Source organism: Platichthys flesus, chromosome 4 (genome assembly GCF_949316205.1).
Source record: "Platichthys flesus chromosome 4, fPlaFle2.1, whole genome shotgun sequence".
NCBI lineage: Eukaryota > Metazoa > Chordata > Actinopteri > Pleuronectiformes > Pleuronectidae > Platichthys > Platichthys flesus.
In genome coordinates this window covers 6682264-6696242 of record NC_084948.1, presented here as the reverse complement: position 1 = coordinate 6696242, position 13979 = coordinate 6682264, and the positions used below count along the sequence as shown (strand labels likewise).

Below are 13979 nucleotides of genomic sequence, written 5' to 3'. Positions count from 1 at the left end.
AAGTGGCTTCTTCTGTGTAGTGTCTTCTTGTTTACAGTGACATTTTCCATGTTTGGGTCGGCATCAGGGGCGTTTCTAGGATTGAAAGAAAGGGGGGGCTTAGCCCCTAAGGACGCAGAATGTTTGCGCGCAGCGCGCGCCAAATTTTTTTTCCAGGGCTCATTTGGGGCTGTGGATATCCATTGTTTCAGACAGTTCATTGATTGGTTCAATCAGAAAGAGTGTGATTTTTCTCTGTATCTTTGCTTGCATTCATTCAGTATAAGATGACAGAAGAGACAGAATTTCAGGGTCATTGTGAAATTTGACAACACAAAAATTAACTTCTCAAATAGAGAGAAATAATTTTTCCTGCTTGTAAAGGAAAGACGGATATACTAATTTTCGATATCCGCGTCACTCCTAAATCCTAATTCTTAAAGGGACCACACACAATGGATGGAGAATGGACCTGCCAGGGTCACTTCTGAGTTGTTTATTTGTTGTATTATGAGCAGAAGGGAATAATAGGCACTGATAATATTGTTTTAAATACTAGAGATAGATATTAATGCAAAGAATAGAGAGCTGTCGATAGTTATTTCTTACATTTCAAATTTGCTCGTTCACACTCTTGCTCACTAGAGACATTTACTAACAAAATAGCTAGCTAGCTAGCTAAGTGTTAACATAGCTCATTACAATATTCCCTTTCAATTGCCTCAAGTAAACCTAAATTTAAGCAGGTAACAATCGTTAACATCTACAGAGCCACATTCTGTAACTACCTGTACTTACAATTTCACTCCGTGCATCATTTACTATGAGCTAAACTCCTTGGCTGTCATCCTGCTGTCTTGATGAGAGACGTTACTTGGCAGAGTGAGAAAGCCAGCGCAGCCCCGATGCAGACTCCCCAAGGTCCTAGTGCCCGGTCTTTTATTGTTAAGTATGATGAGAGGCTATTGGATTGTAATTTGAAGGGGGGCTGAAGCCCCCCTAAAACAGGCCTAACAACGCCCCTGGTCGGCATGTATAAAGTACGAACTGGGTGTTCAGCTACATATCGTCCAGCCAGTCCTCCTCAGCACGGCTATAGCCAGCATTAGACCTCCAGTGTAGTGTTTCACACACGTGAGTGTCTGAGAGGTGGGAGAGTGAGTCATTACTGAAGACTTTCTATTTTGTATCACATCTGCTTACACATGAAGCCTGTACTAATTACACGTTTATAAAAACTTCAAAAATTGTGGTTGATCTTATCTGGTCTTCCAGTTTTTGCTTTTTATAATAATCCTCACAACTTTGACAATTTATTATAAATCTAATGCCCGTAACAACATACAGACATGCTGTAGTCTACTAGATTTAACCTGTTAATAATATGTTCAAAGGCAACAACAGCACTTCAAGATAGGGTTGGTAATTTGTTTCTGAATTTTTTTTGTATTTGTTGAAATCCTCTTCACGTCACTAGGGATGGTGCACCACTGCACTGAGGTGCTTTACTCCTCTGGTCAACAAGTGACTCTGCTCCTCTGATGTTTTATAATCACTCACACTTACTCTACTGCTTAATTCATATTAGGGCAGAACGATTAATTGCATTTGCGATAAAATCGCGATATGATAAAACGCGATTTTCTAATCGCAACGTGCGCGATTAAAACGTGCGAAAGATAGTAGGGCACTGGGCTGCTGTCATCACCCGCAGCAAGATCCAGAAGATGGCGAAGCAAACCTGCATCACCTACAGGGTCCTAAAGTCTTCGGCCGACGTGGCGGACACACAGAGCGAGCTCATCTCGCTGCTGACCGCGGTGCGGGCCTGAAAATCGCTCCCCGGAAAAGCAAGCCGTGCTCCGTAGCGGCGGGGCTCCAGAGCCCCCCTGGTCACCTACATGCACATCTGCGAGACGGAGGTGTTCAGCATGGGGGTGTTCCTGCTGAGGCCCGGTGCCTCCATACCGCTGCACGACCACCCGGACATGAACGGGAATCTACGGAGCTGCTGATCCGCAAGCTGCCCTTCCAGCACATCCAGCTGGCCCGCCGCATCCGCAGACACAGAGCTTAAACTGCTGCTGCTCCACTGACTATAACAACGCCGCATTCCAACACTTATAAAATTCAATTCAATGTGGAAGTAATCCATGTATTCAGAGTACGTTACTCAGATTAGTTAATGTAACGGAATACGTTACAGATTACATTTTTGGGCATGTATTCTGTAATGGAATACGTTTAAAGTATCCTTCCCAACACTGGAAATGTTGCTGACTTGGGAGCAGTAAGACACCTATAATTTAAAAATGTTTTTATCAAAATGGTAAATTTTGCACACAGGTTTTAAAAAGTGCATGCCTTGTTGTTTATACTTACGATGACTTTGATTAAATTACAGTAAATGTATCTAATATTGTGTTGGTCATATTTAAATCATTCATTACGTTTTTTTTTGGCATGGAAAAATAGGATAAAATAAAAAAATTGCATATTAAATCGCAATATTTTGGGAAAAAATTGCAATCAGCTTATTTTCCCAAATCGCTCGGCCCAAATTCATATTTATGTTCCTTGATAAACAGGGCGTCACTTCTTATGCAACAATGAAGTTAAAACCCTGCACTGTGTCATAAGTGCGGAAAGAACTTCTGTCTGCAGATGTGTGTGTGTGTTTCTGCACATTTCTGTTACTCTTCAGAAGAACTGATAATCACGAATCAATTATGTCGGATCATAACTCTGAATAATTCCAGACACTTTTAAACTGAAGTCCTGACTTGTTACTTGTGTCCCATAAACTGCAGCGAATCAAACAAAGTAAGCATCAGTCCTGTACGTGTCCTAATAATTTGTTATAAGTGATGGTGTTTATTATTGAAGTGTACAAGAAACGCAGGTCAGTGGAGGAAACAGACTCCGACAAATGCTGACACAAGACTACCGGACCTTTTTTAATGAGTGTCTGCCTAATCCTTAATCAGCAGTGTTATGAACGTAGCGGAAAACACAAACTGATTATATTCTGACACTGCATCAATGCAGGGTTGTTGAACTCACCATCTTAGAATAACATTTTTACCATACAATTATTTTTTCCAACTTTTGTATTGGAGTCCACCATGGAGCACCGCCATGTTTCTACAGTGGCCCTGAATGGATAAAACCCAGCACTGCTTCTAGAGAGAACCTTTTCTCTGTGTTACACTGTGTGTTACCTGTCAACCATAGATTCTTTTGTCACTTGAAAGTGGAGGGTGAAATGTGGAGTTTGTCATGGTTTAATTTAAGATCATTGCTCTTGGTTTTAACCCAGGTTTCTAAATTGCAACCATGATAAGGACTGTTGGAAATTCTCTAAATTCGAAGGAATGGAGATTCCTTTCTTTTCTCCTTCAGCATATGATACACTGGACGATATCGTTAAAACATATGATATGTGCTAACTTTGTTTAATATCGAGATGACAATATGACATGCGATAAATATACAAACTGACCCTGTTCAAGATGGCAGAGACCATGGACGCTCCGCAGCCGGGAGAAGTTGAACAGCCCGGCCGCATCGTACAAAGTCGTACCCCGACTTGGTACGAATAGCTCCACTAAATCCATCTATAGTGTTAATTTGGGGTCTTTCCATATATGTTTGGAATGAAAAGTATTTTTTTATACAGTTCTTAGCGACTCTGTCAGAAATGTAAATTTTATTAATCGCTGACAATCTGCTGCTGTGTTCATGTTTGGACTCACTTGTGCAGACATTCTCGGAACTCCTGTCTAGAAAAAAAACTGCTGAAATTTGTCTTAGGACCAATTAATTCCACGGCTGACTGATAAGTGCTGTCTCACGTTGACTTTCCTCTTAAGCTATATGTTGCTCTAAAACCTAACTCCACTTTACAGCCAGCTGACCACTTGCATGCTCATAAATATTACCACTATCTTAATTGTAAATATGAAATGACGCTCAGATGCTCAGATTGAGCATTTCTGAATAAAATATTTCAGTGAAGCAGTCCACTAATGTTTTAAGCTTGTAGAACACAAATATCTAAGATTCAGGATGCTCCAAGAGCTTGAGATGATTAAAATTCCCTGCACGACCTCAACAGCATCGTCAAGTGTCAAACCACTATTAATGTTGAATTTTAATCAGCGCTTCTTTGGCTCCTTTCCCTTCATCAGTGTTATGGCCAATAAGGAATATTAGCTCTGTCACCTGCTAAACAACAAATTGTCCCATCCACTCAGTCCACCTTAACCATGACAAGTCATGGATCTATACTTTTTTCCTTTATGCCAATGACATGCAGAGCAGTTGAGTGTTAATGTTATTTTCACACCAAGTTAAACATAACTGGAATAAAAATCGGTGTCTAAAGGTCACAATTATTGTTCAGTTAGCATACATATTGCCATCTGTTTATCTGCCCATTGATTGTCAGTAATTGTTGCCATACTCGCCTGCCAGTTTGTCATTGTCCCAGTGAGAGGTTGTGTACACGCTCATACCCATGTCGTCATTGCCGCCAGCTGATTTTTCTGGTGCCGGTGTGCAGATAAGAGTGTGTGCGTTTGACTGATACTTCAAAGTCACCATATTACGAGTCTGAATTTGTGTGCCCTTAAGCCCTGAGTGTGTGAGTTTTGCTTGTGTTAAGACTGGCTGTGCGTGTTTGATATGCTAACAATGGTTGTCACGCTCCCAGAGGCCTTCTTCATGTCACTGCCTCCCTTGCTCGAGATAACAAGTTTGTGCCATGGATTCTGGTCAAGTTGCATATTCAACAGTCGCAGCTCCGCTCTACTCCCAGAGCTTAATAAAATCACTAGGCTGATCCTTTTTATTTATTTTTTAAAGAAGTGGGGCAGATAAATTGAAGTCCAGCATTATTGAGATGGTGCAGAGATTGTCCTTGGGTTTTGTACTGGATAATCTCTTCCACTAAACTGGGCTTTCTTAACCTAGAGAAGTGTTGGAATAAACTGCACCTTATATCCGCATTTTCTTACACTATTTTCCCCCACTCAGGTTTCCCACTTTGACCCATCACTCACCTGCCCTTCCAGTGTTTTCTCTCCTCCTTAATCATTTCTTCCTCTAATCAGCTTTCCACTCCATCACATCCCTCTCCGGCTTCTCCTCACCTCATTTCTTGACTCTTAATCAGCTCTGACCTTCCTCCCAGACAGCTTTTCTTCAGTTCCTTCACTAACCTATTTAATTTAAAGAAAGCAGTTGCAACAATACCACCCCAGTCGATGCTCGGTGAAAGCGTGAGGTCGTTTTTTGTTCGGTTCAAGTACTGCACGTTCCAAACACCTGGATGGGTAATTACAATAACGGTTGGGGATAACCTGCTCTTGTAGTTAATTTAGTTGAAATAATTTTTGGGAGTGTGCTACTTCAGTGCTTTCATTGAGTGGCTTCATGGTTCTGATTGCGAGTGTGAAATCATCTACTCTTTTTGCCACATCAAGACCTCAGCTCCTCATCCCTCAAATGTCTCTTGCTATTTCCCTGTTCTCATTTAAAATGAATGACTCCTGGCTTTGTCTTCAGCATCATAAATGCTGTTACATGGCAGCAGAACATCTCAACAAATGTGCTCAGTATTTTTGGCGAAATACTTAAATAACTGTGGGGTGTCCACAGACATTTTTAGCAGAGATTTATCCTTGCTAAGGGAAGGGCTGTCTGCGTGCATATGAAGTGAATACATTTGCTTTATAAAAGGCATGCATTGGATGTCACCAAGTTTATTGATTAGGGCTGCAGCTAATCGGTATTTTCACAGAGAAAAAACTCTGGAGGTTTCAGGCCAATGGCTAGTGCAGCATACATGAGGCAGGACATAATGTATTAACTCCATTATGGAGAACACACGTTTTTCTTTACAGCCCATCAACTCCTGCAGCTCCCCCTATCACCATAAGCTCTCGAATCTGGTTGTCTTTCCAAGGTGACATCTTTGTCTGTGTCATCTATTCCATCTCTGAATTCTATCTGATCAGTTTTATATTCGTTGTGTTTCAGAAACGGCATCTACATGCTCATGGTGAATCCTTTGATAATCAGCTGTTGTATTCTTAGATGGGCTCACTCTGACATTATTCTTTCTTTGTGAGCTCTGTATGGACTTGCTGATTTCATGTGTTGTCTTTAAAAGTTTAAAACATACAAGTTTTGTTTTGATTGCTACGTCTGTTTCTGTATAATGTACTCCCTCGTGCACACACACACAAACACACACGTGGGTGTCTGTGTCTGGCTCCCAGGGTGAAACACTTTCTGTACTTTCCATGGAAAATTCATGTGGAGATGTTTTCTAAGAAACTATAGGGGAGTAAGGAAAAACAAAAGAGTGATTCCTTGGAGGAACTCATGTCGGTATAGTTTCTCTTTACCTGGTCACACATGGTAACCACGCACATGTTTGGAAATGTCTCAGAGCGTTCAGTTCAGGATACATTCTCCTATAAAGACTTATAAATTATGAATTGCATCACATTTGTTTGCGAAGAGAGGACTACACACTGCATTACTATATTCAGAGAGAGTCTGCAGATACTGTCACTGTGTGCGAACACGCACGTCTTGATTTGCTCCAAACTTTTAGATATAGTTTCTCTGTTCATTTTACTGGCAACGTAAAGTGACACTTTTGGACACAAAACTCTAATGATTTTGTCTCCATGACACATTTGCTGCAGTATTAGCTTTCTATAGAAATTGGAGTGAATTTAAGGTTATCCTTCATTTTTCTTTTCATATCGCATACGTGTTGCCAGCCAACATTGTTGATGTCATATTTCTGCTTCTGTCTGGGTTTTATGTACAGGCATATGAATCAACACTTTTACTTTATATCTTTGGTTGCATCTTTTGAATGTTTTAGGCAACCAGTTGTCAAAAAACCCAACAATCACTTAGTTTAATTCATTTCAGTGAAAAAGTTGTTTAAACAGATTGTCAGTGTGAGTGTTTCTTTATTGTCCAAAAAAGGTATCAAACTATCCCCTTTTTGACCATGAATTGAATCAATTTTAACGATATTTTTTTGACAATCAAGTTGATAAATGTAATTATCAACTAATTGCTGTATTTCCAAAATTGTGTGAAGTTCTTATTTGCCTAAATGTTTTTGGGAAGTCATAGTTAAAAAAATAAAAGGGAATATAATTTATTCTTTTATTGGACAAAATTATTCTGTTCTAAATAATGCATGTTTTGCATTGAAATACTTGTGGTGTGAAAATCTGTGACTCAGTTCTGTCGCTTGCTGATTAGCCAAGAGCCAATAATTTAGTTTGATTTTGTTTTGTTTCAGGAGTGTGGTTTCCCCCAGCTGACGAGAGCGTGTGTCCAACGCCATTGTTCCACCCAGGACCCACTGTGTTGCGACTGCGCCCATGAGGTAACGTCAGGACCTACCCCCCCCCCCCCCATTACCACCCTTGGTTCGTCCATCTCCCTCCCCTCTGTCCCGTCCTATATTGGACCTACCCAGCCATGGGCCAGAAGATCTCAGGCAGTATTAAGTCTGTGGATGTACGTGGGGAGCCTTCATATCAGCCTGTGCGCCACGAGCTGCGGGGACCCGATTTCTGTCGGCCTCCGAGGTTGGATTTACTGCTGGACATGCCGCCGGCCAGTCTTGAGAATCAACTTCGCCACACTTGGAACGCCGATGACAGGTCCCTCAACGTCTTTGTTAAGGAGGATGACAAGCTGACGTTCCACCGACACCCCGTAGCACAGAGCACAGACTGTATCCGGGGAAAAGTGGGTTACACCAGGGGCCTCCATGTTTGGCGGATTCATTGGCCTGCCAGACAGAGAGGAACCCATGCTGTCGTGGGCGTGGCCACTGCTGAAGCGCCTTTACATTCAGTGGGTTATTTGGCCCTGGTGGGCTCGGACTCTGAGTCCTGGGGCTGGGACCTGGGTCGGAACAGACTCTACCATGATGGGAAAAACCGACCGGCTTCCACATCTGCGCCCACGTACCCCTGCTTCCTGGAGCCAGACGAGTCCTTTGTTCTCCCAGACTCTCTGGCAGTAATACTAGACATGGATGAAGGAACGCTGAGCTTCATGGTAGATGGACAGTATCTGGGAGTGGCTTTTAGAGGGCTAAAGGGCAAGAGACTGTATCCCATCGTCAGTGCTGTGTGGGGGCACTGTGAGGTTTCTATTCGCTACGTCAACGGACTAGATCGTAAGTGGCACACACGCACACGCTCACATACACACAAGTGACTATACAGGGGTTGTGTCAAGTGCTTTTGCAGACTTGCACAACTTCTGAAGATACTACAACAAACCTCTCGATCGGTTGACAAAATTGTAAACTATCAAATATGAAAGGAAAATAACAATATAGAAATATTCAAGGATTTTGTTGTGATATAAACGAACAATTTAACTTCAAGTCTGTACAATTTTCTAGCACTTGTTTTTACTTGGCGGGGATCTCCTTGTACAATTGCAGGAGAAACAGTTAACCGAACCTGATTTGTGGTGAACCTGCACATAATAATTTAAACTACATTACGTCTGAATAACTTATATTCCTCTATATAAATCATGACTACCTGTTTTGGTGCTGCTGTTTGCATTGCAGAAATATGTAAGTTCACTGAAAATAAACATCTTAACAATTCCACAAGTCCAGAGAGAAAACAGAGGGTTTGACCTTAAGTGAGGAGGAGGGAAGGGAAACCAAAGTCAAGTCATAACAGTGCAGCCAATCATATGTTGAACGTGAGTGAAAGTCATGTTCTCGTAAATTTTTTAAATAATCATTGTATCAGGCCAAGAAATACCAGGAGCGGGGAAAGTCTGTCTTTGTGCGCGCGCTCCAAGATAGAGGACAAACACATGCCTCCCGCCCCTCTCACCTGCTCAGAGACTCACACAGTTAGATCAGAGCTCGTTCACGTGAAGCAGCCGCTCATTTACTGACCGGCCACTTCTTATCAGTGGAAACAGTGAAAACACAGAGTTTATCTGGTCTCAGCTGCTCAGAGATCAGCGCCGCAGCACCGATGCTAACAGCTGGCATCGCCGCTTACGGTACTTCAAAAAAATGGGCTTCATCAGTGTTTAGTTATTTTAGCATCGAAAGGTATCGTAAGTATCGGTTCTCGTTACATCTCAAGTCTGTGCACCCACCCAGTTGTCTTGTTAAGTCTCCTTGTCTAGCCGTTTATAAAACAGTTAAGTGACTGGCAGAACTTTGATGTCAGACTATTTGTTTATGGATTCTTAGAGTAGTTTGTCAGTTTCTTGCTTCTATGGTCCAATTCTGATGTTATTTGGAAATTATTTCACAACTCTCCTGAAGAAAAATCAGTGTCTTTGTCAGCTTGCCCTTCTCCAAGTCCCCCCCCCTGCACATTGCAAAAGGATCTAAACCAGGCTGCTGCTGTCGCAGACAGTAGCCGTTTTCAGACATGACCTCTGGGTAAATCCAGAGAATTTCCATAGAAGTTTACCCAGAGTTTGCCCTTCCCACATGCACAACACAGTGGGAGGTTCTCTGCACAGACGGGTTTTGCAACAGCATCAAACCCTCTGCATTATTCGGGCAAGAGGTGGATCAGCTCTTATCACCACAAACTCTTGACAACTTTGTGAGTGTCATCCACGTGTCTGTCACCCCTTTGTCGCTGGGAGATAATGTTTTGTTCATTTGTTCATTTTTGCATCTGTCACATGCTAGAAGTGCCATCCACCCCCCACTCGCTCGCATTGAATCCAGCGGGGACGCCCTGCTGTGTACACATCGACTTCTCCATGATTTCTACAGTCTTGATACTAGAAAGCCAGGCGGATAAAGTCTGTAGAAACTGCAGGGCGTCTCACTCTGACATTTGCGCTGACACATGCACCTCCTCCGGAGAAAATATGGAGGGACTGCGGGGTCCAGTGCATGTCTGAAAGCAGCTAGTGAGACATGGAGGGCATTTCCATGGCTGTGAGGTCTCTCTCTGTGTGTGTGTGTGTGCTTGCTGGTGGACATAAGCCAATAGAGGAGGAATTCTGGAGGATATTCCAATGTGCCTCTTGAGCTCACCATCTGGCCTTGCATTGTAGGAAATGCCAATTGATGTTAAAAGGCTCATACAATACAAAATTTCACACACATTTGAGCGACCATTGTCATCTTTGTTGTTTGAATCTTGTGTTATTGTTTTGGATTTACTGGGGGAATTGGCGAGAGAAAATTCTCAAACGCTGATATTTTAGAGGCCCCAACTTTTATTGTATCAACAGTGAAATAAACTAGAATCCTCGCCTCATAGTGTTGTTCATCTACCAGTCAAGTTGCACAAAATATGGACGAAGCCTCCCTTTTTTTTCCTGGGATGAGTGGAAATGGCCAGAGTAGTTATTTGTTACACATTGTCTCACTGAAGTTTTATATAAAATGTTCTCATTATGGCAGTTTATCCAATTTGATATGTGAATGAAAATTTGTCATGAGGGTTTTCATTTGGCCAAAAGGTTGTTTTGTGAGGTCAGTGACTTTGACCTTGGACCAAACAATTCTCATCAGGTCACCCTTGAGTCAAAGATTTTCTTAAGAACAGCTTATCAAAAAATCTCTAGTCGACACTACATTACCTTTCCTCCTGTGTTATAACCTACCATGTTTGAAGTTTGCCAGATCAATAAATGTGAGCAAAAACAGAGGGAAAGATGGGTTGTGAGAGAGAGAGAAGAGACAGAAAGGATGATAGATAATGAGTCAGATTCCCTTTTATCCACTCACGCACACAAACCTACTAAAAACAATGTAAATGATATCTCGGAGAGGCTTGTGTTCAGACAGAATGTAAATTAGATCACTGTGTGATATCAGGTCTACAGCTATTCTCCATATGATATAAAATCACATCAAAATGTGCTCGCAGATGATAGTGCTCCCATATTCCAACATCTTGCTTTTGTTACTCCTTATTGTAACTAAGGATTTACTTTGTTCATTTTGTGAGTTTGTGGTTTATCTTGTAGTTCCCATGTCTAGCTTCCTTCTGTCTGTATCGTCCCTTAATATCTTTTATCAATGCATTTTTCGTATCTTTTCTGCATTTAATTTCAAATCCTGTGGCTTTAAGTCCCAGAGCCACTTGGAGGCTAACTCTGCAGATACATTGTTTGTTTTTCACACCTCTCTAACCAATGTCTGCTGGGTCTTGTCGTCCTCCTTCTCTTCTTTAAAAACGATCCCTTTCTCTTCACCACAAGTTTCATGTCACCAGCCTAGTGGCAACAAGCTGAGCCAAGCTAATTTACACGTGAAGGAGACGGAGACCACGAAGGGTTTCACACACTACTGACACCACTGATCTCCGTTTTGCAGATGAACCCTATTTGACTCCAGCTCTTATTCTGTATACACCCCCCCCCCCTGTCCTGCTCTCCTTTTTACTGTCTCTCCTCTTCCTTTTCAACACTAATCCTTTCTTCCAGTGTTTGCACAAAGAGTTGTGGCTGTTTGTAGTTGCTGTGGAAACTAGGGCTGAAAGATTAACTGTATTTGTGATAAAATCGCGATATGATAAAACACGATTTTCTAATCGCAACGTGCGCGATTAAAACGTGCGAGAGAGAGAAGGGCACTGGGCTGCTGTCCTCACCCACGGCAAGAATGCCGCGGGACCACAAAACTCCTCTGATCAAGAAGATAGCGAAGCAAGCCTGCATCACCTACATGGTCCTAAAGTCTTCGGCCGACATCGTGGACTGACAGAGCGAGCTCATCCCGCAGCTGACTGCAGTAGTGGCGGAAAATCAAGCCGTGCTTTGTGGTGGCGGGGCTCCAGAGCCCCCCTGGTCACCCACATGCACATCTGCAAAACGGAGGTGTTCAGCATGGGAGTGTTCCTGCTGAGGCCCGGTGCCTCCATACCGCTGCATGTCCACCCGGACATGAACGGGAATCTACGGAGCTGCTGATCCGCAAGCTGCCCTTCCAGCGCATCCAGCTGACCCGCAGCATCCACAGACACAGAGTTTAAACTGCTGCTGCTCCACTGACTATAACAACGCCGCATTCCAACACTTATAAAATGCAATTCAATGTGGAAGTAATCCAAGTATTCAGAATACGTTACTCAGATTAGTTAATGTAACGGAATACGTTACAGATTACGATTTTGGGCATGTATTCTGTATTCTGTAACGGAATACGTTTTGAAGGTATGCTTCCCAACACTGGAAAGGTTACTGACTTGGAGTAAGCAGTAAGACGCCTGTAATTTAAAAAAATTTTTTCTCAAGATGGTACATTTTGCATGCCTTGTGTTTATACTTAAAATGGCTTTGATTAAATTACTTGAATGCACAATGATTTGTTCTTGTTTCTGTAATGAGCAGTTAAATAAAAATGTGGGAAAGAATATTGTATAGTAAATGTATCTAATATTGTGTTGGTCATATTTAAATCATTCATTACGTTTTTTTTGTTTTGGATGTATGAAAGCATCTCTATGGTTAACCTAATGCACTGCTTTACTTTAGTGTCGGGCAATAAGACTAAGCTGGTGTTGTTAAACTGAACATGATGCACTAGTTCAACACAGGAGAGGCGGTGGTCTAGTGGCAGAAACTTGGACTATGGGCAGAAAAGGTCTTTGGTTCGTCTCTGGTTCGACTCCACGGAGAGACAACAAAAAGATGAACCTGGATTGATCTGTCCAGAAATCAATCCCTAGCATTCGTGCGTACTTAGTTTTATACGTTGTGTTGTTACACATCACTTATAAGTGAATGGGTTGGTACACGAGAGATATGTGCACATTTAGTGAGAATCTCTTCAGTCCTATCGTTGGCATTGTGACTTTAAGCCGTTGTCTATACAACTGTGGATACTTTTTAACTGATATTTTCCACGTTTAAAAAAAATTTATAATATTCTCTGCCCACTTGACCTTTTGGTTTACAAAATATCTCCAAGACAAGAGCACAATAATGAATACAAATGCTCAAACAAGCATGCTAGACCTCTAGGTGCTAGGAGTAATTTCGTCTTAAAACCACTTTTCCAAATTTATTACGAATAAACAAATGTTTGAGAACATACACACAGAATATTTGGTCTTAGCTGCAATAGATAACCATTTTTAAAGTCTTTAAACCTGTTGAAGAGAATATTTTGTCACATGGTTTTACAGCTTTTAGTTAAAATGTTCCATCCAATTGTGGCCTGTTAATTCAGAAAACAGATTAAAACAATTCTGAGACAAGAGGTGGATCAGGAGATGCAACCACACCACGAAGGGAGCACTGCACCCAGGTCTGTGGAGGCAGTGCTACCTGTGTGCACACCAAGGAGTTGTACCTAAATATGATTTGAAATAGTTTGTCCAATCCTGGCCCAGTATGTCCTGTCCCGATCAGGTCCAGTATCCACAAAAGCCACCTGAGGGTCCACCTGCATTGCTTTGTCTCCAATGATGTGCAGCTCGGATAACTCTGTACACTTTCCTGTTTCCTCTCTCTATTCTGTGTTTGACAATATTTACTTTGAGTTCAAATCTTTGATCCTACCATTTTTTTCTACTTGAATTATGTGGCTTTTTCTTGATACAGCTTTCACTGACTGTGTAGCTGTACTCCATGTATTGTGTTTGTGGTAATTTATGTCCATTGCTGACTCATACAAAATATAATAATGTTTGTACAGATTGAGTCTGGTGCGGTCCAGTCATTGCGATTTCTCTGTGTGCACATAGCATTTATTGGCATTAGACGCTTTCACCTTACAATATCCTGGAATTCATCGATATAAGAACACAGTAAAGGTTCTTTGGCCAATATCTTTATCTATGAGGCTCATTGTGATCATGCTCAGTGAGATTTTTCTGCTATTAACTGGTACCTGATATTCTTGCTCATCACTGGGAGTGTCCTCCTCCAAACGGAGCCACAAGGGGTATACTAAGAAAATCTTTTCCCTAGAAATTGGGCATCCACTCTGTACG

General features: G+C 41.9%; 1 protein-coding gene across 4 annotated transcripts in view; it reads left to right on the top strand.

Moving 5' to 3' along the window:
* LOC133952290 (SPRY domain-containing SOCS box protein 4-like) overlaps window positions 1-13979 on the top strand; it is a 39543-nt gene that overhangs the window by 19460 nt on the left and 6104 nt on the right. For all 4 annotated transcript variants that reach the window (XM_062386671.1, XM_062386669.1, XM_062386668.1 and 1 more), the window contains one exon: window positions 7316-8206. In XM_062386671.1, the coding sequence (XP_062242655.1) occupies window positions 7498-8206 (709 nt within the window). In that variant the 5' untranslated portion in view covers window positions 7316-7497. The remainder of the gene's footprint in view (window positions 1-7315; window positions 8207-13979) is intronic.